Raw genomic sequence first — 26,575 nt, forward strand, 5'->3', positions numbered from 1 at the left:
TGTATTCATTTCATTCGAATTAGCCCACTGCTTCCTGTGTGCGCACAACACCTGCCCTTGAAATCCACATATAACATCGTGAAGGACTACGGGTGATTTGCATAGAAGCAACACACTTTTTTCTATTTCACAATATTGCTGTCGCGTCCGTTCCATTATTGCGCTTGTGATGTCAGTGGATTTAGGTGCCCGTCACGAATGCCTGAGGAATAAAGATGTGTCTCGTCAATGAGCGTTTCTGTGTGGGTTCCATGTCCTTCAGTTTAGTGGCTGGATTCTGATTTTACCCTCACTGAAAACACCTTGGATTGTGGACTCGGGATCGCTGCTTTACGTGCAGCCCTGAACACAAAACCTGCGTTTGTTTTGCGCGGATTGTGTAGCGTGTTTTATTATAACTTTATGCACGAAATGGAATGCAGAGTATTGTCAATTCAGAGTCATGTTGTCAGGGGATATGTTGGCAATAAATCGGCATCATTTCCGTTACAGGTAGGAATCTATTCTATTCTGATACAATGTTTTGATGAGCTAATGTAACGGTATTTCATTCTATTTATTGAGAAGAGACAATTGTGCACGCTTGCAGGTAGCAAAAGGTCACATGGCAAATATCCTTTTGGCGCTCGCAAAGGTGATGACAATCCCTGAACACTCAAAGGAAATAGAGATGATAGTATATTTTACATGTAACAATCATCAGACATATTGTTATGGCGAGAATATTCGTTCCATGATCATGCCTGTCAGATTAGGCACAACACAGATTTTACTCTTGCTGCAATGCAATCTCATCAATAGTGTGTCATCCGTTCACCCTCGTCCTCCTCATAATCAATACCATCATGACATCCTCTTTTTTCTCATCCTCCTCATCACATTAGACACTGCTGTGATTTGGGTACCATGGTGATCATTATTACCATGGACAGTTGATTGTCATCCAAATGTACAGGTCTGTCATAGATGATGACCGTAAAGGCATTTCAATGAGCTGGGAATCCTCAGTTTCTGCTGTCCTCAATTAGCTGGGAATCCTCTGTTTCTGCTGTCCTATCAGTTAAGAAAGACAGCAGAGAGATTCTGCATGGATAACTGGCGTATTTAGCATATATTCCTCTCACTGACGTCACTAAAGAGGAGACAGGAGCTTGTAATATAATTATCTTGATTAAACCCTGAGGCCAAAAACCATTCACTAAAAGGATGTACCTCCTGTTTCAATTGTTTATATTCACTGACGATTTTAGCATGTACATCATGGTGGGGCAAACTCCCCACATTTTTTGGATACATGCCAGCAAAACCACTACACAACACAACACTAAACAATACATTAATTGCACTATGACGGTAACAAATGAGGCCCACAAACTGTTAGAGCCCACATGAAGCTGTCCCAACAGCAGAGCTTTCTTTTCAGCACCATGGAGTGAATCCTTACCACCGCTACACCTGGCTATCAACGGAGCCTTGTCTGGCAGCAAAACAGTTCATTCAGCCTCATTTACTGCCTTTGTAAAAACATAGCTGATATGGCTGACTTGCTTAAATGAATGTGGATTTAACTGACAATTGAGATGTACAAACTATGGCATAAGGGGGCGACAAGCGGACAAGAGGCAATCCGTAATTTCGAATAAGACATTAATGAGCGAGCCTGGACGGACGTAGTCAATATAACTATTTGTTCAGCACTTTTGAAATGCACAGCGACAGAATTCAGAACATGGGCCATTCTTACAGTATTATCCCTGTACACCAAGTCATAACCGTAGGATAAATAAAGGGGGCATTTAAGCAGACAATGAAAGCTCTTACAATATTCAATGATGACATTTCTCTAAAACAGGCTAAAGGCTACATGTGCACCAGAAAATCAGAACAGTAGGCTAAGTTATGAGGGGAAAGGGGCCAAATTATTAGGGTGAGGCACAATGGCTACTAACAGCTTACTACACAACATACACTTAGTATTACTTGCTTAGCTACAGTATACATATCTCCCTGGCATATGACATAATTTATTCAGCATCATACAACACATTTTTGGACTCACCTCGTTGTATTGCAATCATTTGAACAGGAAGGTGGTGCAGCGGACCTTCTTGTGGGCAAATTTTGTCATCAAAGTCTTCCATTCTCTGGATTTATGGCGCTTTCAAGACAACTGGGAACTCTAGAAAAACAAAACAAGGTTGATTCATGACGTCAGTGATCTTCAGGTCGAAAAGAAAGAGGCCAGAGTTCCCAACTTGGAATTCTGAGTTGGATGACTGTTCAAAACGTTTTTTCCCAGTCGGAGCTCGTTTTTTACCGAGTTCCCAGTTGTCTTGAACTTACTGAAGTCTGAGATTGTCCTGTTCTGAGTTTCCAGTTGTTTTGAATGTGGCAGAAGTCATGCTGGGCTGACAGCATGGCCAATGTATTCAACCTGGCCCATGGTGTTGCATGTGAATGTTTATCCTTTTAAGCTTGGAAAAGAGACCCTAAAACCCAAACTTGGACCACACACCCTCTCCACTGAATAGTAGGCTAGTGATTGCTTTGCAAGGCTTTCAGTTAGCCACTGGTTCCTTCCAAACCACTCATTGTTGAATTTGCGATTTCCAACTTGTTGTATAATGTTTATGTCCAATGGCCGAGGAGCACAAATACGTTTTATCTATAATTTCTCTTCATAATGACAAGGATTGAAAATGATTTGCCAGTAGATTGTCCACTTGATTCATGATGATGACCGCTTGTCTAGCTTGCTAGCTAAGATTTTGAAAGGTTGATGATCAGTCCAATCAAAGCTACGGTAGATAAAGTACCAGTCAAAAGTTTGGACACACCTACTCATTCAAGGTATTTTGACTATGTTCTACATTGTAGATTAATAGTGAAGACATCAAAACTATGAAATAACACATATGGAATCATGTAGTAAAGTGTTAAACAAATATATTTTAGATTCTTTAAAGTAGCCACCCTTTGCTTTGATGACAGCTTTGCACACTCTTGGCATTCTCTCAACCAGCTTCACCTGGAATGCTTTTCCAACAGTCTTGAAGGAGTTCCCACATATGCTGAGCACTTGTTGGCTGCTCTTCCTTCACTCTGCGGTCTGACTCCTCCCAAACCATCTCAATTGGGTTGAGGTTGGGTGATTGTGGAGGTCAGGTCATCTGATGCAGTACTCCATCACTCCCCTTCTTGGTCAAATAGCCCTCACACAGCCTGGAGGTGTGTTTTGAGTCATTGTCCTGTTGAAAAACAAGTGATAGTCCCACTAAGCGCAAACCAGATGGGATGGCGTATCGCTGCAGAATGCTGTGGTAGCCATGCTGGTTAAGTGTGCCTTGAATTCTAAATAAATCACTGACAGTGTCACCAGCAATGCACCCCCACACCATCACACCTCTTTCTCCATGCTTCATGGTGGGAACCACATATGCGGAGATCATCCGTTCACCTACTCTGCTTCTCTCAAAGACACGGCCGTTGGAACCAAAAATCTCAAATTTGGACTCATCAGACCAAAGACAGATTTCCACTGGTATAATGTCCATTGCTCGTGTTTCTTGGCCCAAGCAAGTCTTGTCTTATTATTGGTGTCCTTCAGTAGTGGTTTCTTTGTAGCAATTTGACCATGAAGGCCTGATTCACGCAGTCCCCTCTGAACAGTTGATGTTGAGGTGTGTCTATTACTTGAACTCTGTGAAGCATTTATTTGGGCTGCATTCTGAGGTGCATTTAACTCTAATGAATTTATCCTCTGCAGCAGAGGTAACTCTGGGTCTTCCTTTCCTGTTGCGGTCCTCATGAGAGCCAGTTTCATCATAGCTCTTGATGGTTTTTGCGACTGCACTTGAAGAAACTTTCAAAGTTCTTGAAATGTTCCGGATTGACTGACCTTCATGTCTTAAAGTAATGATGGACTGTCGTTTCTCTTTGCTTATTTGAGCTGTTCTTGCCATAATGGACTTGGTCTTTTACCAAATAGGGCTATCTTCTGTATACCACCCCTACCTTGTCAGAACACAACTGATTGGCTCAAACACATTAAGAAGGAAAGAAATTCCACAAATTAACTTTTAACAAGTCACACCTGTTAATTGAAATGCATTCCAGGTGACTACCTCATGAAGCTGGTTGAGAGAATGCAAAGCGTGTGCAAAGCTGTCATCAAGGAAAAGGGTGGCTACTTTGAAGCACCTCAAATATAAAATATGTTTTGATTTGGTTGCTACATTATTCCATATGTGTTATTTCATAGTTTTGATATCTTCACTATTATTCTACAATGTAGAATAAAAACCCTTGAATGAGTAGGTGTCCAAACTTTTGACTGGTACTGTATAACGTGATTTGACGTCATTTTATCTGTGGCCAATGACCTTGAGCCTTCTTGGATGGGCACTTCTATTGTAAATCTATGGCAGCACCCAAGGTGCGTGAATTTTCAAGCTCTGACGTAGTGACGTAGGGTCCCCATTACTGACTGGACACTGAGCCAATCACGGTGCAACTAGAGAACATTACCAACCCCTACGCTCCGTATATTCCGCGGGCTGCCCCACCACCACAGAAAGCACTGAGTTAGGCTGAAACACCTGCATTTTGGAGCTGCCTTCTCAAGAAAGCAAAAAAGAGACCATGTTTGTATGTGGCTTTATTAACGACATATTTATTTATTACATTGTTTGCAAACTGATATGTGACACGTATTAATGCAAAACAGGCATGTTGCATGTTATTTTGGCATTAATACGTGTCACATATCAGTTTGCAAACAATGTAAAAAATGATTATTGAGTTAATAAAGCCGCATACAAACATGGTCTGTTTTTTGCTTTCTGACACCAAGTCAGAACCGTAGGATAAATGAAGGGGGCATATAAGCAGACAATGAAACCTCTTTAAAAAAGTGATGATGACATTTCTCTGAAACAGGTTAGAGGCTACATGTGGGGCTCAAAATGACAGGTTGCCACTGGTTATATCAATCTGTTGCATATGAAGTCATGTAAGTGAAATCTATTAGTGTGGGTACTCTAAGTCAAAACCATTGCCTTCTATTTATAGAAAGGTCAAGTCATGTTAAAAAAAAACATGCCCTTGGGGTAGCCTGCTCAATACAGTGCAGGAGTCCGTGTCAACATGAGGCTTTCCACCAGGTACATTCTGTAATTTTAGTTGAAGTCTAACAGGAACCCTATTGTGCAGGTATCTGAAACTGCTAATCCAAATATAAGTAAAATGGCTGGTAATTTGAAACGTGTAGGGCTGTTCTTGCTTTGTGGACTATTTCTACCATATGAGGTGGACTTAGCTATGTTTAATTTCAAGTTAAATGGGCCCCAATAGCCCCGGAGACCCTCACTGTTAGTCACTGCCTCAACAGCTTTATAGGTCCAATACATTTCAGAATTGCATGCATTAAACATTATGAAAAATGTGTTTTTAGTTGTGGAATAATACAAATGTATGGGGGGGGGTGTCCCTTTTGGGGGCTGGTTCAATTACATTTTTAAACGGACCACCACATCTCTAAATCTGGCCTTTTGTATAGCCTAGATCAGGGGTATTAAACTCTTACCCTACGAGCTATGGCGACTGCTGGTTTTCTGTTCTAAATCAGTCTCTGATTAGAGGGGAACAATGGGAAAAAAGCAGTGGAACTGGCTTCGAGGTCCAGAGTTGAGTTTGAGGGGCCTAAGTGATTAACCTACCCACCAGTGGAGGCTGCTGAGGGGAGGACGGCTCATAATAATGGCTGGAACAGAGCAAATGGAATGGCATCCGATACCATTCCACCTATTCCGCTCCAGCCATTACCACGAGCCGGTCCTCCCAATTAAGGTGCCACCAACCTCCTGTGCTACCCACGTTGTTCGTCTTCTGCCCGATGCTTTGATTAATGCTCCGTCTGTCTCTTCCACAGGTGCTGGGGTTTGAGGTGGATTCAATCAACTCGGTACAGTTCTCCAATCATACAGGTACATATAATATAGAGCAGGGTTGGGGTCATTTCTATTGACATTTTAGTCAAGTCAGGCACTGAAATTCCAATCGTCTTAAATTAAGAAAATGTGGAATTGGAATTTGGTGATCTTTATGAATTGCCTGGAATTTATAAAAGTAGAAGTATAAAAGTACCATGTGTTGCTGTCTTTTTTAACCCTTCCTGAAAGAAAATTATTTCACATTTTTGGGAGAAGAACAGTCTATTTGGTACCGTTACTATCATTGCTTAAAGATCTTGACATATTTTGGGTAAGCTAATCATTTTCATATACCCTTAAAGCTACCTGCCTCCCCCTAACCTACCATTATATTTCCACTATGACTGCAATCAACCTTTCTCACACGAAACAACATTTCTTCCATCTTGAAAGTGGAGCTGTTGATCAGGCTCACGTCAGGAAAAGTGTGATGAAAAGATATGGGTTTTGTGTCACATTCCTCATTGTGTCAAGTTATCAGACAAGTTCTTGGGTGGAACAAAGTGTCACTGGTTGTAATGGTTTAAGTGACGCCACATGTACAATTTGTCCTCCCTTAAGTGGAGAAGATTAACTGTCTGTCTGGGCCAGTTCAGGACACAGTCTCAGGATTGTATTTTGCTCTACATGGGATCTGACTGGGGGATAGCCTACACGCTGACAGTGCAGGTGGTCTGAGAGAAACGGAAACGATGGCATAACAAGAGGCCGCTGTTGAGCCACACTACAGTATAGGCTACTGCACTTGTTGACTCTCTCTCTCTCACACACACACACACCTGCCCTGCTTAATAGGCCTTTGAGTTACTTAATAAAGTAACACGTTTGTGGACATCTTCAGTGCCACTGGTGTGTCTTGGGTTATTCATTGAGAAGTGTTCCCAACAGGGTTCAAACCTGGGTCTTCTGTGCCTTACTAAACTGTGTTAGCCCACTAAGCCTACACAAATAATCAGGTCTCAGACAAGGTTACTCATGACGCAAGCTTACATGAAGCATCTCCTTTACACTTCCTCCCCTTTGACCTCCTCCTGCGCCTCACATAAACCCATCCAGCTTACAGCACCAATGTGATCAACTGTGGTTTGAACCTGGGTCTCTTGTATGCCATAAGACTGTGTTAGCCCGCTCTAGTCATTCAGGGTCCAACACCATAGTGCCCTCAAAGCTCATCACTAAGCTAAGGACCCTGAGACTAAAGACCTCCCTCTGCAACTGGATCCTGGACTTCCTGACGGGCCGCCCCCAAGTGGTACGGGTAGGTAACAACACATCCGCCACACTGATCCTCAACACGGGGGCCCCTCAGGGGTGCGTGCTCAGTCCCCTCCTGTACTCCCTGTTCACTCATGACTGCATGGCCAAGCACGACTTCAACACCGTCATTAAGTTTGCCGATGACACAACAGTGGTAGGCCTGATCACCGACAACGATGAGACAGCCTATAGGGAGGAGGTTAGAAACCTGGCAGTGTGGTGCCAGGACAACAACCTCTCCCTCAATGTGTTCAAGACAAAGGAGATGATTGTGGACTACAGGAAAAGGAGGACCGAGCACGCCCCCATTCTCATCGACGGGGCTGTAGTGGAGCAGGTTGAGAGTTTCAAGTTCCTTGGTGTCCACATCACCAACAAACTATCATGGTCCAAACATGTGTCCCCGCACATTGATTCTGTACTGGTACCCCCTGTATATAGCCTCGCTTGTTATTTTACTGCTGCTACTGAATTATTTGATACTTAAATATTTTTTTTATTACTTATATATTTTTTACTTAACACTTATTTTTTAATTTTTTTATTAAAACTTCTTAAAGCATTGTTGGTTAAGGGCTTGTAAGTAATGTTACAGGAGCCCCATTTGGAAGGGACACCCTGACACTGAGTCCCATAGCGATGGGCCAGAGATTAGCAGTCAGTCTCACAGTAATCTCTCTCAGATATCCAAGGATTCTATGTCCCACCCGTGGACCCCTATTCCCTATATACAGTCGTGTGCTACTTTTGACCAGGGCTTATAGAGCTCTGGTCAAAAGTAGTGTACTATGTAGGGAATATGGCGTCATTTTGGATGCTGCCTCCAGGCAACGCCAATCACAGCCCAATCACTCCGCTGCCTGTTCACGCCTCCCTGCCGCACGAGTCACCTGCCGGCGGCCCCAGTCACCTGCCGTCACATTCACCACAGAGGAAATCTTCAGAGGGACTCCAGCTCTACTGTGATGTCAATAGTGACAGCAGAATGCACTGGATGCCGCTAGGGCAGTTATGTAACAATTGTGCCAAATGATTTGGGGTTGTGGACACTGTTATAGCCTAGTACAGTAGTTGTACAGGGTCACCTAAGGGAGGATGGGAGGGGGCCGTTGGTCTTCGAGCTGAAGGCGAATGACATGGTAGACACCAGTGTGTTTGTGTGTGCGCACGTCCGTGTGTGTCTGGGAAAGAAACGTGTGAGTGACTGCTAATTGAGAGGCTCCTCTCGGTTTCCGTCTCTCACTTCATCTGTCGCTCCGTCTGGAAAGCCCGATGAGCAGCGTGTGCAAGACGGAGAGGAAGTGCGTGATTGTGAGGGAGATTAAAAGAGAGCAGAGGGATAAGTACACTGTGTGTATCTGACGTACGTTTGGGGAATGACCCAATCTATTGCACCGCGTCAGTCAACGTATGAATCAGTCAGCCTCGTGTGCCCGCTGGTGTTCTTGCTCAGTGTTCATTCATGGGAAGATGTCCTGGAGAGCAGCATCGTGTCAAAGAGCCAGTTTGGCTGTGCTGACCTCATCCACTTGAGTGTGCCAGGTCGCTCTTGCGAAATAGGTTTTTAACCTCAAAGATCTTTCCTGCTTAAATAACGGTAAACATTTATCTAGAAGGTTCTGTAGTGTTCAACGAGGGGAGGCACTGTCCTGCTATCCTCACCCCTATTAGAGCTCTCCTCTCTGGGCTTGGGGCCCAAGCTAATCCCTGGCCCCTCAGTCCTCACCATGCTATATGCTAGTCCCGTAGCCCTCTCTGTCCACTTGTCACACAACTCACTGTGTCCTCTTAGCCTCCCCACGCTCCAACAGCTTCTGGGTAATTGGGTAAACATCCCCCATTTTGCTTTGATACAGCGTTCACACCTAACCGAATGCATACAGTCCAGCAGTACAAATCAACCGTGTTTAAATCCGGAAGTTTACGTGATCCCTCTGAGTCAGGGGAAGACCCAGGTGATGGGTTTTCCTTACTAATCAGTGACGTTAATTCATCAATCAAGTACAAGAGAATAGCGGAAAAACCCGCAGACACTCGGCCCTCCGTGGAATGGGTTTGACACGTGCTCTGAGTTATTTAAGCTTAAGTTTGTTATTAAGGTCAGGTTTAAGTTATTTTGAATGCACCAACAACAAAAAAGAGTTGGTGCCTCTAGGGGCAATTCAGACGGCTAATGAAGGATTTTTTTTTTTACTGAAGAATGCGTATGTTTTTAATGATTGCATTTGCTTTTTGTGTATTGGTTTATATCGATGTGTATAGATGTGTGTTTGATACAAGGCTCATCTGTTAAAGATACCTTGGTCTCAGCATGACTCTCTGTCAATATAAAGGGAAAAAAGACAGATTTATCGGAACATCATGATGCCCAAAAAGTGCACAACGATTAAAAGAGCCCATACACATCGCTCATGAATGATCCATCTTCGAATGCCTTAACATTTGTTGCCACCTAAATCAGACTCATTCCTCCGGTTGTTTTGTTGTTAGCTGCCATTCTTATGTCCCTGCACTGGGTTAATGGAAACTTCTTTTTGAAAAGGATTGGCTCAGACGTATCCTTTGTAAGCAGTTCCAGTTTGGCTACGGATGAGAGAATGCCACATCTTGACTACTTCTTAAGGGTTTTTACTGTAGTTTCTTTCGAGACAGGAACATGCAATATCGATTGGACCATTACTGTATCTACTAACTCAGTGGTAGTTTTCTCATGAGCACACAATCACACACAGTTCATTGAGTTTCTGAAGATGTGTTTGGATTCTGGAACATCATAGCAATGGAGGCCAAAACCCTTGCTCCTGTCATAAGGGTCACTCCGCTCATCACACATCAAACATTACTGCAATGAGGAAGATTCAGACTTGAATTATGTCAGTGACTTAGGCTAGCTACTGCAGTTTCATCTCTGGTTGTGTACCAAATGGCACCCTATTCCCTATAGTGGCAATAGGGCTCTGGTCAAAAGTAGTGCACTATATTGGGAATGAGTACCATTTAGGATGGAACATTTGTCTTTTCCCATGCCCAATAGTATTTTTTCAATGTTTTTGCTGTGTGTGTGTGTGTGTGTGTGTAAGTGTCTCTCTGTGTTAGCTTTAGGGGGGCAAAGAGAAGCAGGGCCTGACGGGTAGATTCAGCTCAAAACTCAGTGGCGGTTATCTTCCCAGTGGGGAAGGATACGCAGCGTCCATCTCTTCTTCACTCTGCACATGCTGAAGAAAACGTGTATGTGTGTTTGTGTGTCTTGGATTGTGACGAGCTGAAAATGCTCTCCCCAGCAGCGAATCATGCAATTGCGACAGCAGAAAATGATGACGACAGAGCCAGCCTTTATCACAAAGATTTCTCTCCTTCCTTGGCTCCCTCCCCCTCTATCTCTCTCTCTCTCTCTCTCACACACACACACACACACACACACACACACACACACACACACACACACACACACACACACACACACACACAGACGAGCAGCGGCAACACTTTATTGCTCTCAGCCCCTCAGGCTTTCTTCTGGCCTGTTACTAGGCAACCAGCACCACACCATGTGATCTGCTGGGTGACTCACCTGAAGTGTGACATCACAATTCCTGCGGCAGCGACACTGGTCTCTGACAAAATGCTGGTTGCCCCCACAGCCCCGCACATTTTTTTTTGCATTTGAGGGAGCTGACGGCAACTAACATGCCCCATGTCCCATCCCCTTTGCTGAGAAGCTGTCTCACTGTTGCTGGGGGCTTCTCGAGGCCCCCTCTGTGTAGAAAAGAAATCAGCACTGTTAACTGTTGTTTTCATCATTTAAACCATAGAGATGAATGAAGATACTAGCCTATGTTGTGAACTGTCAGTTGTTCTGACTGCGTCCCGATTCTCCACACTTTCCCCAAAGTTGCACTGGCTCAATCCCCGTCATAGATTTCAAAGCATTGGTGGAGGACGTTTTCACCATTGTTCAATCCATTACAGGGGAAGTGTTGTCACTCTGTTGTGGAGTTGTCTCCCTGACCCCTCACCTCTAACCCCTGACCTCTGTCCCTAGGCTACTCCCACTGGAAAGGCCAGGTGCTGACCGCGGACGAGCTACACGTCCTCTACGAGGGGATCAAGCTCAACAACGTCCACCACTACGACTATGTTCTCACAGGTGAGACGCACACACAGAAAGAAGTGAAGGCTAGCGGCGGCAGTGCTAGCAGACTGGGGATGGTTGTTAGTTTATATCAAGTATTTATTCATGATTGGTTAGACGGTCTTGTACACATTCGCTGCTACAAGCTGAATTGCAGTATACAGACAAGAAAGAAACGAGGGAAAAAAAGGAGATAATAGTTAGCTAGCTGAAGAAATGTTTCATAGAGAGCGGCTAGCTAAGTCAATAGCTTCATAGAGTGCCTGCTTCTGGTCGAGGCGTACATTCTCTTCAGACAGATGTTGTTCTCGTCAGTCCTCAGCTCCCTCTGCAGCTTCCCAGGGAGAACACAGGAAGCAGTTGATGGACATGAGCCTCATGAGGTCACCCAGACAGAGATGGTGTCGGGCTGCAGGGTTTACAGGACCTAATGTCAGTCAGGCTGCCAGGCAGGCAGAACCCACAGCCACTGTTCTGTGGGAGCCGTCGTGCTCTGCTAGCCCTGGCCCAGAGAGAGAGAGACGGAACAGAAACGCCGGCACTCCCTGATGTATTACGTCTCCTCTCCTATCACCTTGAGAGGGAGAAGAGAAGAGAGAGGGAGAGCGAGAGAAAGAGGGAGCAGACAATACGGGAGAGGAGAGGAGAGGAGAGAGTGAAGGTCACGGTTTTATTCTCTCCGAGTCCTTGTGAATCTGTCGAGGTGTGAAATGTTACATTCTAGTAAGCAGACTATTGGCTGTTCAACTCTTTTATTAAGACAAGACTGCTAGACATGTGGAAGTAATCGTTACGGGCACACTAGAGTAGATATCATGGATACAGTAGTTGAGACTTAAGTACTGCTAAAAAACAGCAGTTAGGCTACGTACTGTATATCACCAACAATGAAAAGGTTCACCCTGACTAGACTCTTAGGTTTGTCAGTTGAAACTTTGTCTGCAAGAAACATAGCTTACAAATGGGACTTACAGATGTATCTGCGGTCAGATACATGGCATGAAGTACTCTGTGTTTATCATCCTATAAGTGGGTAACCTGAATAAGAGGAGATTGAGTTAGAATCTAGCCGTGCCAATTTGCTCCCTTTTCCCAACTCTTCCCGTGGCCCTAAATCTGTGTCATTTACAGATCGGTCAAAAGTAAGAAATAAGGTGGAAGCTCAACTAATACACTGCTCGTATATAGCGCATGGGGATGTGTGAAACTCACTTCTTAGCCTGAAGTGTCCCCACTTGCGCTGCCAAATAGCTAGCTTCAGGAGGGCGATCACGTATGTTTGCAAGGCAGAGGTCCTGGGTTCGAGGCTTCGGTGTGAGCCAAAATTAGGAGGAAGCGGTAGTCGCTAAGCAAACAGTGTGTCATTATTTATACTCATACCTATCCAGACCCTTCAGATTGGCACAAATCTAGGGTCAGGGGCAAGGAAGGGAATTGGTGTCAAGACAGTTAGCCCCTGTGTGTTTAAATCAGCCATGAGGACATCGGCTTTCCCTCACTGAGAGCCTGGTGGCCGAGCACAAAAGTGAGGCACACACACAAACAAGCCTGACATCAGCATTCCCATTGAATCATCTTCCTCTCTTCTGGCCCTTATCTCCCACATACTGTATGTACAGCCAGCACTGCAGCGTCAGCAGGTCCTGCTCACACACACGCACGCACGCACGCACGCACGCACGCACGCACGCACGCACGCAACACACAACACACACACACACACACACACACACACACACACACACACACACACACACACACACCCACACACCACACACACACACACACACACACACACACACACACACTGTTAATTGTGTCCACTCTGAGAAAGCACTGACACCCTCACTGTCACACCATGATCCCCGATCCTCTCATTAGAGCCTGGACGAGGTTGGTTTTGTCTGCAGTGAACTGTATAAAACTTTATTGAGACATGAGGAGTTTGTTTTGACGCCAGAATCATCTTCTCCCCTCAGGGTACACTCGAGACACTTCCTTTCTGGAGATGGTTGTGGACATCGTACAAGAGCTGAAGAGGGCCAATCCTAACCTTGTGTATGGTGTGTATCCCTCGCTATGTCAACCCCTATGTGTGTGTGTCTCACACATCTGTTCAAATCAACAGGGTGGGGTTCGACCACTGCTGATCACAAGTTCAAGATGCCTGTATGGGTTATTGTTGGGGCCAAGAGTTTTTCCTGACCACCTGACCTGGGAGAACTGGTCTGGAAAAACTCCTGGCCCTAGCTATTGTATCATCGTCTTCAGGTTTGAGTTGGTAGAAGCGTAAGGACACGTAAGCAAAGCAAAGAAAAGCCTCACACTCATGGCTCCGAAGCAATACATTTAATATAACCTGTTATTCGACAGCTAAGCTGCCTTCATCCGGGTTTCAGGGTAATGACAAGCTTGATGTGGAATAAATCTTACCATATGCTTCCCAGTCGAGACAGTTCATGCATATATTATGACAATATTAGGTTTGTTTTGGTCTTCAGCGGGTTCTTTTTGGGCTGTTTGTGCACATAACATTTTTTCCTGAGGCAAGCCGAAGTTCGGTAGCTGAAGTCCAGCCCCCTTTGTCTGTGATTGGTCAACAGTACTACTCCTAGTAGGTGTGGGAACATGAAGTGTTGTCATTCAACAAGAGACGACTAGTTTTCATGTAATCTGTTCACATGAGAAATACTGCACCAAACATCTTAGTCAGATGTAAAATTGCGTGACTAAGACTTCCTCGGCAAAAACTGCCCAATTAATGATTTACCTTGATTCACAGTGCATTTGGAATGTATTCAGACCCCTTGACTTTTTCCACATTTTGTTACGTTACAGCCTTATTCTCAAATGGATTAAATCGTTTTTTCCCTCATCAATCTACACACAATAATCCATAATGGCAAAGCAAAAACAGTTTTTTTTTTTTTAAATGTTTGCAAATGTATTAAAAATACAAACTGAATTATGACATTTACATAAGTATTCAGACCCTTTACTCAGTACTTTGTTGAAGCAGCTTTTGCAGCGATTACAGCCTCGAGTTTTCTTGGGTATGATGCTATAAGCCTGGCACACCTGTATTTGGGGAGTGTCTCCCATTCTTCTCTGCAGATCCTCATCAAGGATCTCTCTGTACTTTGCGCCATTCCTTTGATCCTGACTAGTCTCCCATTCCCTGCCGCTGAAAAACATCCCCACAGCATGATGCTGCCACCACCATGCTTCACCGTAGGGATGGCACCAGGTTTCCTCCAAACGTATCGCTTGACATTCAGGCCAAAGAATTTAATCTTGGTTTCATCAGACCATAGAATCTTGTTTCTCGTGGTCTGAGAGTCCTTTAGGTGCCTACAGGCAAACTCCAAGCGGGCTGTCATGTGCCTTTTACTGAGGAGTGGCTTCCGTCTGGCCACTCTACCATAAAGGCCTGATTGGTGGAGTGCTGCAGAGATGGTTGTCCTTCTGGAATGTTCTCCCATCTCCACAGAGGAACCATTGAGTTCTTGGTCACCTCCCTGACCAAGGCCCTTCTCCCCCGATTGCTCAGTTTGGCCAGGTAGACAACTCTAGGAAGAGTCTTGGTGGTTCCAAATTTCTTCCATTTAAGAATGATGGAGGCCACTGTGTTCTTGGGGACCTTCAATGCTGCATACATTTTTTGGTACCCTTCCCCAGATTTGTGCCTTGACACAATCCTGTCTCGGAGCTCTACGGGCAATTCCTTCGACCTCATGGCTTGTATTTTTCTCTGACATGCACTGTCAACTGTGGGACCTTATATAGACAGGTGTGTGCCTTTCCAAATCATGTCCAATCAATTGAATTTATCACAGTTGAACTCCAATCAAGTTGTAGAAACATCTCAAAGATGAAACAGGATGCACCTGAGCTCAATTTCAAGTCTCATAGCAAAGGGTCTGTAATACTGTAAATAAGTTATTTTAGAAATATATATTTTTTTAAATAGCAAAAAAAATGCTCTATCATTATGGGGTATTGTGTGTAGATTGATGAGGAAAATGTTTATTTAATCAATTTTAGAATAAGGCTGTAACATAACAAAATGTGAAAAAAGGTAAGGGGTCTGAATACTTTCCGAATGCACTGTATTTTGTATTAATTTTGCCTATTTTGAGGAAGAGTTACTGGGTATGTTGTTGCTATGGTGGCTCAATAGGGACAAACAACAGTGATATTGCTGCTTTTCCCCCCTTTTTTCAAGCAAAGGTCTTTAGGGAGTATGCGAGCTCAGACGTTTGTTTCGCCTAACTGAGTTCTCCAAGCTGAACCTAAGTATGCGGACGCCTTAAGCCCTTGCTGCATTTAGAAAAAGCGCTGACAGGACAGCTGTATCTGTTTCAGCGAGTCCCAAGTAAATCATTCTTCATTAAGCTGCTAACTAAGATTAAAGTTGACATCATTTAATAACGGCCATGCATTTCCATGGAAATTAGCTGAACAACATGTAGGAGCAGGATGAATGAAACCGCTGTAGCGCGTGTTTACAGTCTGTTCCGAGGGCAGTGTCGTATTCATTAGTGCGCAACATAGCAAAATGTTTTGCAACGGAAAATGAAAACAGGAATTTCTTTGTCCACGTAGTCCATCCCCATTTCGTCCCGTTATCTTCCGTTTGGCGTCTAGTGAATACGACCCAGGTGTTTGACGTAATTAGCTGACGATGAACATAATCCGAAGACATCTTGGGTCAGCTTAACTTCGATACGAAACATCTGTAATGTCTGTGTAAAACCTGAGAGATCTGTGTTAGAGATTGAGCGTGTTCTCGTTTGCCTTCTCAGTGTGTGACCCGGTGCTGGGGGACCATGGCTCCATGGTGAGTACTTTGTGTTTTTTGTGTTGCGCTGCCTGTATTTTATTAAACAGAGCAGAAAAGATCATGAAAAGATAATAGTGGGAAAGATTGGAAGAGTTCATCATAGAGAGTGGGTGGGATTTGAAACCACACTTGACAGTGGTAGGTATGTATCCTACATAATCGAGGCCACCAGAGACTACTGTGTGTTTAATGAGGGATCAGATGGTACTAGTAAGTGATGTCACTATTCCTGCTCAATCTCATTCAGTGGGTCAACGCTGACCTTCAGCTTTACCTGACCAATGAGTTAAACCTAAGACCGCAGCCACACTGAGACACATAAACAGAAATCCTATATGCATTCATCAATTGCCTGTTTTTGTCTGTCTGGCAAAAGTTCAATTCAAGTCAACTAAAGGCATATTGAGCATTTTTTGATGGATAACGATCTCCGATGTCCGTTGGAAAACCACTGGCAAATTTTCAGACACAAAATCACAATGTGACTGCGGACTTAGAACGCCACTTTCACTTTCTGTTATCCCTTGTCCTTTCTCTGTCTGTCTCTCCCTGTGCACTTCTGTCCTTCTTTCCTCTATGTCTCTCCCTGTGTTTCTCCCTGTGTCACTTCCTGTTCCTGTCTCTTTCTCTATGTCTCTCCCTGTGTTTCTCCTGTGTGCACTTCCTGTCCTGTCTCTTCTTCCTCTATGTTTCTGTGTTTCTTCCTGTGTCATTTCCTGTCCTGTTTCGTCTTCTATGTCTCTCCCTGTGTTTCTCCCTGTGTCACTTCCTGTCCTTGTCTCTCTCCCTCTATGTTTCTCCCTGTGTCACTTCCTGTCCCTGTCTCTCTCCCTCTATCTCGCTCCCCCTCTCTTACTGGAATCTCTTCTTTACCTTTATGGGCTGAGCATCAGGTATCAGTCGACATGATGTCATTGTTGCATCAAGGTGTGGGTGTGTGTGTGACGTGCGTGTGCGTGTGTGTGTTGTGGAGGGTGGATTGGGGAAGGATAGACCGCATCTCATTTCACAGTGACAGATGAAATTAGCATGAGCGGAGCTGCCCTCGCTGTCTGTACAGAGAGAATTATGCGGAATAATTTGCTCGATTGTGACTCACTGTGCGTGCGTGCGTGCGTGCGTGCGTGTGTGCGTGCGTACATGTTACAGTGTGCGTACACTAGTATTTGTGTGTGTGTTTGATAGGTAGAGAGAGCACAAGGGCATACATGCATAATGTTTGTTGATGTATATAGAGACATTGAGAAAATGGTGTGTATACTTGTTGTGCTCATCATTCTGATTTACTCAATACATCCATCCTTTCCTTGTTATGCATCTCAGTAGTCTAAAGTTGCTTCCTTTCCTCGTCCCCTTTTCTTCGTCTGCTCTGCTCTGAGCTAGGCAGCAATTTCAGCTCGGTGTAGATAAATAAGGGCTGATGAGGAGAGGCAGACACTTCAGGTGATTGAGATGCACCCTGTGTGTGTGCTTGCGTGTGTGTGTGCGCGAGTGTGTGTGCCTGTTCACCGGTACTGATGTGTTTCTTCCTGTCTCCAGTACGTTCCTGAGAACCTGCACCCGGTCTACAAGAACAAGGTAGTGCCAGTGGCCGACATCATCACACCCAATCAGTTTGAAGCAGAGTGAGTAATAGTGAACCTATATGGGTTGTGTGTGTGTGTGTGTGTGTGTGTGTGTGTGTGTGTGTGTGTGTGTGTGTGTGTGTGTGTGGCTGCTCACCGGTACTGATGTGTTTCTTTCTGTCTCCAGTACGTTCCTGAGAACCTGCACCCGGTCTACAAGAACAAGGTGGTGCCAGTGGCCGACATTATCACACCCAATCAGTTTGAAGCGGAGTGAGTAATAGTGAACCTATACAGCTGCTGTGTGTGTGAGACGGAGAGTTAAATCACCACAGGGACTGTATCGTATATGTTACTATCACTGTCACTAAGCCTCATCCACATCCTAATCAGCTACACTGATGTCATTTTACTCAATATCCTATCAACTGATATACAGACACACCAAAGGCCTATGTATGGCGTGTAGCATGTCAGTAAGATGGCTGCTACGCTGAGTGATACCCAGTCACTCCTCTCTGTGTTTGTCTGCTTGTCTTTTTGTCTGCATTCCTCCATCATTTTTCCTGTGTTGGTTTGTGTGTGCTCCACTGCTTCTCCCCTCGCTCCTTTCAACCCTACTTCTAAACCACCTCCTCCGCTCATCACTGCAATCCCAGTTCTACTGGTGCACAGGGTCCCTCTGGTGGATACCCAGGGAATGACAGATGAATAATAATATGCTGTGCGTTGTGTCTGAAGTGTTTCCACAGTCTAATGATAGTCTCAGTCGTATAGCTTGGAGATGATAGCGTACATGTTGCTCACTGTCTCTCAGTATGGCCACTAGAACCGTTCCATTTATTCCATTCCAGCCATTACAATGAGCCCGTCCTCCTATAGCTCCTCCCACCAGCCTCCTCTGGTGTCAAGGTTAAATTAGCGTGGCGTGTTTGTGTGTGTGTGTGTGACCTTATTAATGTGCCCGTGTTTGTCCTCCAGGCTCCTGACAGGGAAGAACATTAGCACAGAGAAAGATGCAGTGGAGGTGAGTCTTAACATAGAACATGCAACAGATATATTATGTTGCAAAGTTGTCCTCAAGTTATGTCGAACTTTGTCCATAATCCATGGGCCATGTTTGAATACCAATAAAATTGATTCTTCCTTCCTTGAGGTATTCACTGATATGTAAGTAAGCGGATGGCATCCACCGCATTGTTTTCACCAAGCCTTCCGTGACAGAGCTGTGATTTCCTCAAGGTTTTATGCTTTATTACACTGAACTAAAATAAACGCAACATGTAAAGTGTTGGTCCCATTTTTCATGAGCTGAAATAAAATATCCCAGAAATGTTCCATACGCACAGAAATGGCACAAATATGTTTACATCCCTGTTAGTCAGCATTTCTCCTTTGCCAAGATAATCCATCCACCTGACAGGTGTGGCATATCAAGAAGCCGATTAAATAGCATGATCATTACACAGGTACACCTTGTGCTGGGGATAATAAAAGGCCACTCTAAAATGTGAAGTTTTGTCACACAACACAATGACACAATGTCTCAAGTGTGCTATTAGCATGCTGACTGCAGGAATGTCGACCAGAGATGTTGCTAGATAATTGAATGTTAATTTCTCTACTATAAGCCGCCTCCAACGTCGTTTTAGAGAATTTGGCAGTTCGTCCAACCGGCCTCACAACCGCAGACCACGTGTAATCACGCCAGTCCAGGACCTCCACATCCAGCTTCTTCACCTGCGGGGATCGTCTGAGACCAGCCCCCTGGACAACTGATAAAAGTTTCTATTCGGTTGTGTATCAGAAACCGTCTCAGGGAAGCTCATCTGTGTGCTCGTCATCCTCACCAGGGTCTTGACCTGACTGCAGTTCGGCGTTGTAACCGACTTCAGTGGGCAAATGCTCACCTTCGATAGTCAATGGCACGCTGGAGAAGTGTGCTCTTCATGGATGAATCCTGGTTTCACATCTGTACCGGGCAGATGGCAGACAGCGTATATGGCGTTGTGTGGGTGAGCGGTTTGCTGATGTCAACATTGTGAACAGAGTGCCCCATGGTGGAGGTGGGGTTATGGTATGGGCAGGCATAAGCTACGGACACAGAACACAATTGCATTTTATTGATGGCAATTTCAATGCACAGAGATACCATGATGAGATCCTGAGGTCCATTGTCGTGGCATTCATCTGCCGCCATCACCTCATGTTTCAGCATGATAATGCACGGCGCCATGTCGCAAGGATCTGTACACAATTCCTGGAAGCTGAAAATTTCGCAGTTCTTCCATGGCCTGCATACTCATACCAGACATGTCACCCATTGAGCACGTTTGGTATGCTCTGGATCGATATGTACGACAGAGTGTTCCAGATCCCGCCAATATCTAGCATCTTCACACAGCCATTGAAGATTAGTGGGACAACATTCCACAGGCCACAATAAACAGCCTGATCAACTCTATGCGAAGGAGATGTGTCGCGCTGCGTGAGGCAAATGGTGGTCACCAGATACTGACTGTTTTTCAGATCCACGCCCCTACCTTTGTTTTTTTAGGTATCTGTGACCAACAGATGCATATCTGTATTCCCAAGAAGGGTGGAGATGGGGATTGAAGCCCTGTCTCTGCTGGGGATGCATGAATATGTGCTGGGTGTCACCAACTCAACCATGGCCCTGCACAGAAGGATGCAGTTGATTAAGTAGTTGATTTTGAATAGGGAGGTGGCACCATTTAATGTAGCAGGAAGTTGACCTTTTTCCCCTGGCTGCTGCCTCCTTCCCCAGGTGATGGACCTGCTCCATAAGATGGGTCCTGACACGGTGGTCATCACCAGCTCTGACCTGCCCTCGCGTCTGGGTGACCGCTTCCTTGTGTCCCTGGGCAGCCAGAGGACGTGTAAGTGTGTGTGTGTGGTCAAGAGTGGGCAAACTAACAATGACAATGAGTAATTGATGTAACTGTCATGGTTTTATGTCCCATCTGTGAATCATTGGTCATTGGTGTAACATTTCCTCTTCTTGCATCTCCAGTGATGCCTGATGGTACCAAGTCCACCCAGAGGGTCCGTATGGAAATCCCCAAGGTGGACGCTGTGTTTGTGGGGACAGGGGACCTGTTTGCTGCGATGCTGCTGGCCTGGACTCACCACTACCCCAACGACCTCAAGGTCTGCAGTGTGTACTAAAGCCAGTTATAAAACCTAGAGGGCTCATTTTGGCACAAAAGACTGTGATTGTAAGGTGGAAGGTGAAGTTGCCCCTAGACTATTGGTCACCAACCAAAATGCAAGCCGAGATCTACCGCTCAGATTATTTTAAAAACATTACTTCAAAAAACGTACGCCCATGCAACATTAACCAATTAAAAACAGTTCTGTAGTAATGAGGTTTGTGCAGTAGGCTATATGCCCTATACATTATCACTGCATATTGGCTATGCTTCAATTGCCCTGCCAATGTTGTTCTTCTCAGGTCAATTTTTAAATTATCTACATTTTTAAATGTAGGTATATGATCACACTGGTAATAGATAATTTGTTGTATTCCTTGTGAGGCACAGCTGAGTGAGCATAATAATTTGGTCTTTTTTTTTTTTACTAGACTGATGGCCTGCATCTGATGGTCAATCTGAGGGGAGGGAGGGAGCAGCGTTGAGGCTGCCTCTTTCCCGACTCACCGTCCCTCCTCTCTCCCTCCCTCCGCTCGGAAAGGGGACACTGTCTTCCAGCTGATGGTGAAACTTAAGTCGCACTGCATTATTTTTGCCTCATGCACCAATTCATGTTGTTACTCCTATGACCACAGAAAATGAAATATTCCTTGATTTTAAAAAAGACACAAGCCGCTAATAATAACAACGCAAGCTTATCGAAACACTTTGCGATACTCATTTATTGCAGCTGCAGTGCTGGTTGTAGTGTGAGTGGAAGTAGGGAGAACACACATTTAATGACTCATAAAAGTGTTGAACAAAGTGTTGACAGTGCTAAATAACAACTTAAACAGGAACTTACTTACTTCTAAAAACATCAGCACTTTGCTGTATTCGTTGAGTCTCTCTCTAGTCATGATTTTAAAAGTTTTTAAATCTCACATTACAAACTTTGCTGTGCGTTCGAGGCTTCTTTTTACAGTCTATGGCGCAAGGGAACTGTAGACACGGAGATCTTAGCTATGTGATTGGCTAGCGGTAGACGTATAGGTGCACTTGATTTGCTCTCTGGGTCTGCCCGGTAGCTGGAGTTATACCTTCAGACACACGAAATTGTTCATAATGGTAACACTTTGCCTTACCGGCGCTAGGGCTGCTGAATCAAGTGCACCTACCGCCAACAGCATGAAACAAATTTTTTAAAAAGAGGAACGCAGGCTTTATCCTTGGGTTTTTTACAGAAATGTTTGGTGATCGACTAGGAATGGCTTGGAGATGGACCAATCGCGATCGACCGGTTGGTGACCACTTCCCTACATGCTGATCTTGAGTCAGTTTTGCATTTCCCCCCACTAATGGTTAAGATTGGGGAAGGGGAAGATCATCCTAGATCTAGGGGAAACTTCACCCCGGAGTGTGATAGTAATGGCCCTCCATGGCCCTGCCCATGCTGTCATAGAAGCAATCAATAGAATAGATTGGAGGTGCACCCTCTAGGTTTTATAGCGCTCTCTTGTATAGCTGAAGCTCACCACTGATACTGTCAGCATCATACTTAGAATAATAGTGATATCAATCAGTCAACTACGTTCCCACCATTCAAACTTCCCCCCCCCAAATTCTCAAGGTAAGGTCAAACTTGATAGTTGGGGTATGCTGGCGCTCTTACCAATATTTCAAAAAAAATTGTCTGGACCACTGAAGGGGTGCTCAGTCCTAGGATTTTTAAACCGCAATTGTAAAAGAAAGATCGGGATGGCAGCTTAATTTCCTTTGAAAGTTTCAACATTGGTTTGACAAACAAGTCTCTCTCTCTCTCTGTCTCTCTCTCGCTCTCTCTCTGTTAGACTGCGTGCGAGAAGACTTTCTCAGTGATGCATCACGTTATCAAGAGGACCATCTCCTATGCTCACGGTAAGACAAAATCAAGCATCGTTTTACTCGCTGTAATAAGTGTGTGTGTGTGTGTGTATATGCGCTTGTGCGTTCATTTGCTCCTTCTGTCTTTGTTTTTCTCTTTCGCTGGGTGATTCTCTCTCTCCTCTTTTTTCCCCCCTCCATCTTTCTCTCTCTATCTCTTTCTCTCTCTTTCTCTCTTTCAGAGTTAGCAGGGCCTGGCCGAAAACCCAGCCCGCCTCAACTGGAGCTGAGAATGGTTCAGAGCAAAGCGGACATTGAGGACCCCGCCATCGTGATGGAGGCTACTGTCCTAACCCTATAAAGACTCCACCCCCCATCTCCCACCACCCCCCCCGCGCCACAACCGCACAATGTATAGGTGTTGTACATTTTGATCTGTAATGTGACATTGCCTTAGAAATCTCTTACAGAGCACAACATTTCCATATGAGGAGACTTAGCAGGGTATGGATGGACAGACGGGGGTGAGCAGAGGAGGGGAAGACCTGAGTGGGCCGGGGTGGGGGCTACTGCACCTCAGACACCTCTTTTCGACAACCTGGTCTCTCTCGGTCTCTCTTCATCTCTCCCACTCCCTCTTTGAGCTCGCCTAACTTCTTGGTTTGTCCTGCACACACAGCTTCACAGCCCAGCCCAGGCCAGCCCAGGCCTAGACTATTCCAAGGCCAGGCATCCCAGGGCTTATTGGAGTTGCAGCACTAGCTAACTACGGTGGCAATGTGGTGGCCCAGGCTAGCTAAAGCCTAGGCCGAGGTTATATCTGGCCTGCAAAAATCAACCAATCAACAATCTGTCAATCAATCAAGCCTTGTGAAATATATGCACAGCTGAGGGCAGAATACTGATCAGGGATGGGATAGAATCTGAGGCACTTATTTGAGTGGTGGTTTCTAAACGTTTTACCTCATGTCACAACAGGACAATGGTTTTGGGTATGTTGATTCTTAAATCAATTGTCCTATGTTCAGTGCTTAGATCATGATCAGTGTATGATCATTGTAAGCACGTCACTAACGTTGTGGTTGTATGTTTTTGTGTGTTGTTTGTTGTTTGTTATTTACAATGTGTGAAATGCTGGAGATCTATCATTTCAACATTTGTTGATGTATGACCCTTGTGTGTTCAAATTTCAATGTTATTGGAATGACCATACGTTTGTATTTTTATTTTGTTCTTAATTGGTTGCAAGGACTAGCAAGGATAATCTAGACTGTTCATTTTATACATACAAATTAAGCAAAACATTCATATACTTTTTTATGTATTTGTATATTTACATATCTTGAGCAGATATAATATTGATATGGTTTCTCTGTCTGTGCCAAACTTGTGAAATCAAATTATGTTAGAGAGTGCCAAACTGTCTGTTTCCTGAAACAGGCATGAAATTGCAATAAAGTTAATATGAATCCTGTTATTTAGCCAACTTGCTGTAAGTTTTCTGTCTGCCCCTGCTTTGTGGGGAACTCTCCATATCTTACGCTCTGTTCTGAAGAATGGACAATGTGGAGAAAGCCGATTTGATCTTTCTGGTGATGCTATGTTACAACCATTTCTCCTCAGACAGGGGGAGTGTCCGTGTGCAGGACCAATCAGGGGTTAGTTCTGCTCTGACTGACATGTACTTACTCCTCAGCTTTTCATGAAACCAGTGAACTGTTTAATCTATGTTCCAACTGTGCGTTACTGTACATTTGTGTGTTTGCGTGTGTGTGTGAGAGTATGTACATGTATGTAAGTGTATATTTCCTCTGTAATCGGGTTTGGGGGTTTTAGGGGAGGGCGTGGGGTGGGGTGGCGTGGGGGGAAACTAGTTTTTAAAAAAGGGAAAAAAAGAAGAGAAGCAATGACTTATCATCCAGAAACTAGCCTTTCCGGTGCTGTTGTAGGAATAACCCAGCTGCTGACTAAGTCAGTGGTGGTGAGGTTTGTTGGCTGTGCCAGCTTTTGAACCCAAATACTGTATGTGGGCATTGAACTCCAAAACGGAAGCACCTAAAACTGCCATTGAGTGGTCCGAGTGTGTACTTTGAGTAGGAGCTTGGGGGAGATGGATGGTCGAGGCTATCTGTGTCTTCGGACAATATATGTATATGTTGGTCTGAAGTGGGTTGCCTTGCAAAATGGTGTCTGGTCACATAACTAAATCTTCAGCTCCCCCAGTATTCTGTGGGAAACCATGGAAACAACATATTGACTGTTGTTGCAGCAATGTTTTAGCACATTCCCTGGGGGAAACGTAGAGGGATAGTTCACGGTGGATTACAAAATATATGTTATTTATACATATATATAGTATATGTATAAATATGTCATGTACTGTGGATCATGAATCTGTGCTAAAGATATGGCCAATTTCTGAAACATATTTGAGGGCACTGCCTTGAATCAGATGGGACATTCCGAAGTATCTTCTTCCCTAACATTCAGCGAAGAGCATGTGCAGTAGTGGTGAAACAAAAACAAAATGGGTTAAGGATGATTGTTGACATGTAATGGTGTACAACATTTTGTGTCTTGGTCTAGAAAAAATGCCCATGTAGGGCATTACATGTCAACAATCATCCTTAACCCATTTTGTTTTTGTTTCACCACTACTGCACGTGCTATTGGCTGAATATTAGGGAAGAAGAGATTTTGGAATGGCCCATCTGATTCAAGGTAGTGCCTAATTAAATAAAGGTTAAATAAATATAAAAAATGAATAAAAGATGTTTCTTTGTTTGGACCACTGTGTTTGCTGTAGTGTTGACTCTATCCTAAAATAGTCCCTTTGGCAAAGTATCATAACATGTACTCTTGCCATGTGTATACAAGAAACAGTAGGCAACACTAGAATATTAACCATGATGTCAGTACAGAAAGGGAGATCTTTGACTAATGCAGCATTCGTGACCAAGTGGGAGGTGGGAATTTACAAGTTGTGAAGTCGTAAAAACTAGTTGGTTGCAATTTCCTGCTTTGAACTCGTCGAGAAATGCTGATTGACTAATGGCCAACAAGCTGCGAAAACCATAAACTAAAAGTATAGCTGTCACGCTTGTAAACAAATGATAGTGTTCAAAAACCATATTAATAGATTTTTTATAAATAATGTTTTGTTGCATTTAACTGCCGGAAATGCTATTTTCGAGTTTATATCCTTAGTAGATGATGTCAGCATGTAGGAGAAAGAGGAGCTCAGGATGGTGGACAAGTTTCCCACAAGTAATTACCAGTTGTAGGGCCGTTCAAGTGGATTTTTCCCAGTTGTATGTGGTAAATTCCCACTTCTCACTTGGTGACGAATGCAGCATTAAGCGCAACTGAGTGCCCCCTACTACCCCCTGCCTTTGTAACTGTATCTGTCCCTTAGTGGTTTTAACAGTGACCAGTCTATGCTTGGCTCTTCTTTTGTTTTGTTCTTATGTTGAAGATTTTCTTTTTACATTTTCTTTTCTCAATGGGCAAACAATGAAATGTATTAACTGTTTGGTAAAGTTTTTAGTGCTTCGTTTTTTGAGCCTGAATATTTTATAACATGTTACAATGAAGATTGTAGTGTACAAATCCACATTTATAATATATAATATGTATGTTATGATGCAATAAAAATAAAGTAATGATTATATTATATCCACCTGCTTTTTTCTGTAAATAATGAGTATCAACACACTGCCAAAGGAAGGGGCCGGTCAAGGAAGTCCATAGTTGGCTGAAACTGAAAGTACGTA

General features: G+C 44.1%; 1 protein-coding gene across 6 annotated transcripts; it reads left to right on the forward strand.

Moving 5' to 3' along the window:
- Positions 1 to 75: 75 nt before the first annotated feature.
- Positions 76 to 26,477, forward strand: LOC111971004 (pyridoxal kinase). 6 transcript variants are annotated; one of them, XR_011480684.1, is made up of 11 exons: positions 76 to 492; positions 5,930 to 5,984; positions 11,290 to 11,394; positions 13,359 to 13,442; positions 16,185 to 16,219; positions 17,975 to 18,060; positions 18,769 to 18,814; positions 20,576 to 20,687; positions 20,822 to 20,958; positions 21,392 to 22,856; positions 23,045 to 23,075. XR_011480684.1 is itself a non-coding variant. In XM_023997800.2 (11 exons), exons 1-11 carry the CDS (start codon positions 403 to 405, stop codon positions 23,161 to 23,163), a joined length of 936 nt encoding a protein of 311 aa, XP_023853568.1. In that variant the 5' UTR covers positions 78 to 402; the 3' UTR covers positions 23,164 to 26,477. The 6 variants fall into 6 exon arrangements, 2 of the variants coding, with proteins under 2 accessions (XP_023853568.1, XP_023853567.1); XR_011480686.1 differs by lacking the exon at positions 23,045 to 23,075 and having other exon boundaries at positions 21,392 to 21,524; positions 22,790 to 22,856; XR_011480683.1 differs by lacking the exon at positions 17,975 to 18,060 and adding an exon at positions 17,762 to 17,847 and having other exon boundaries at positions 78 to 492.
- Positions 26,478 to 26,575: the final 98 nt, after the last annotated feature.

The sequence above is a fragment of the Salvelinus sp. IW2-2015 genome, linkage group LG12 (genome assembly GCF_002910315.2).
Source record: "Salvelinus sp. IW2-2015 linkage group LG12, ASM291031v2, whole genome shotgun sequence".
NCBI lineage: Eukaryota > Metazoa > Chordata > Actinopteri > Salmoniformes > Salmonidae > Salvelinus > Salvelinus sp. IW2-2015.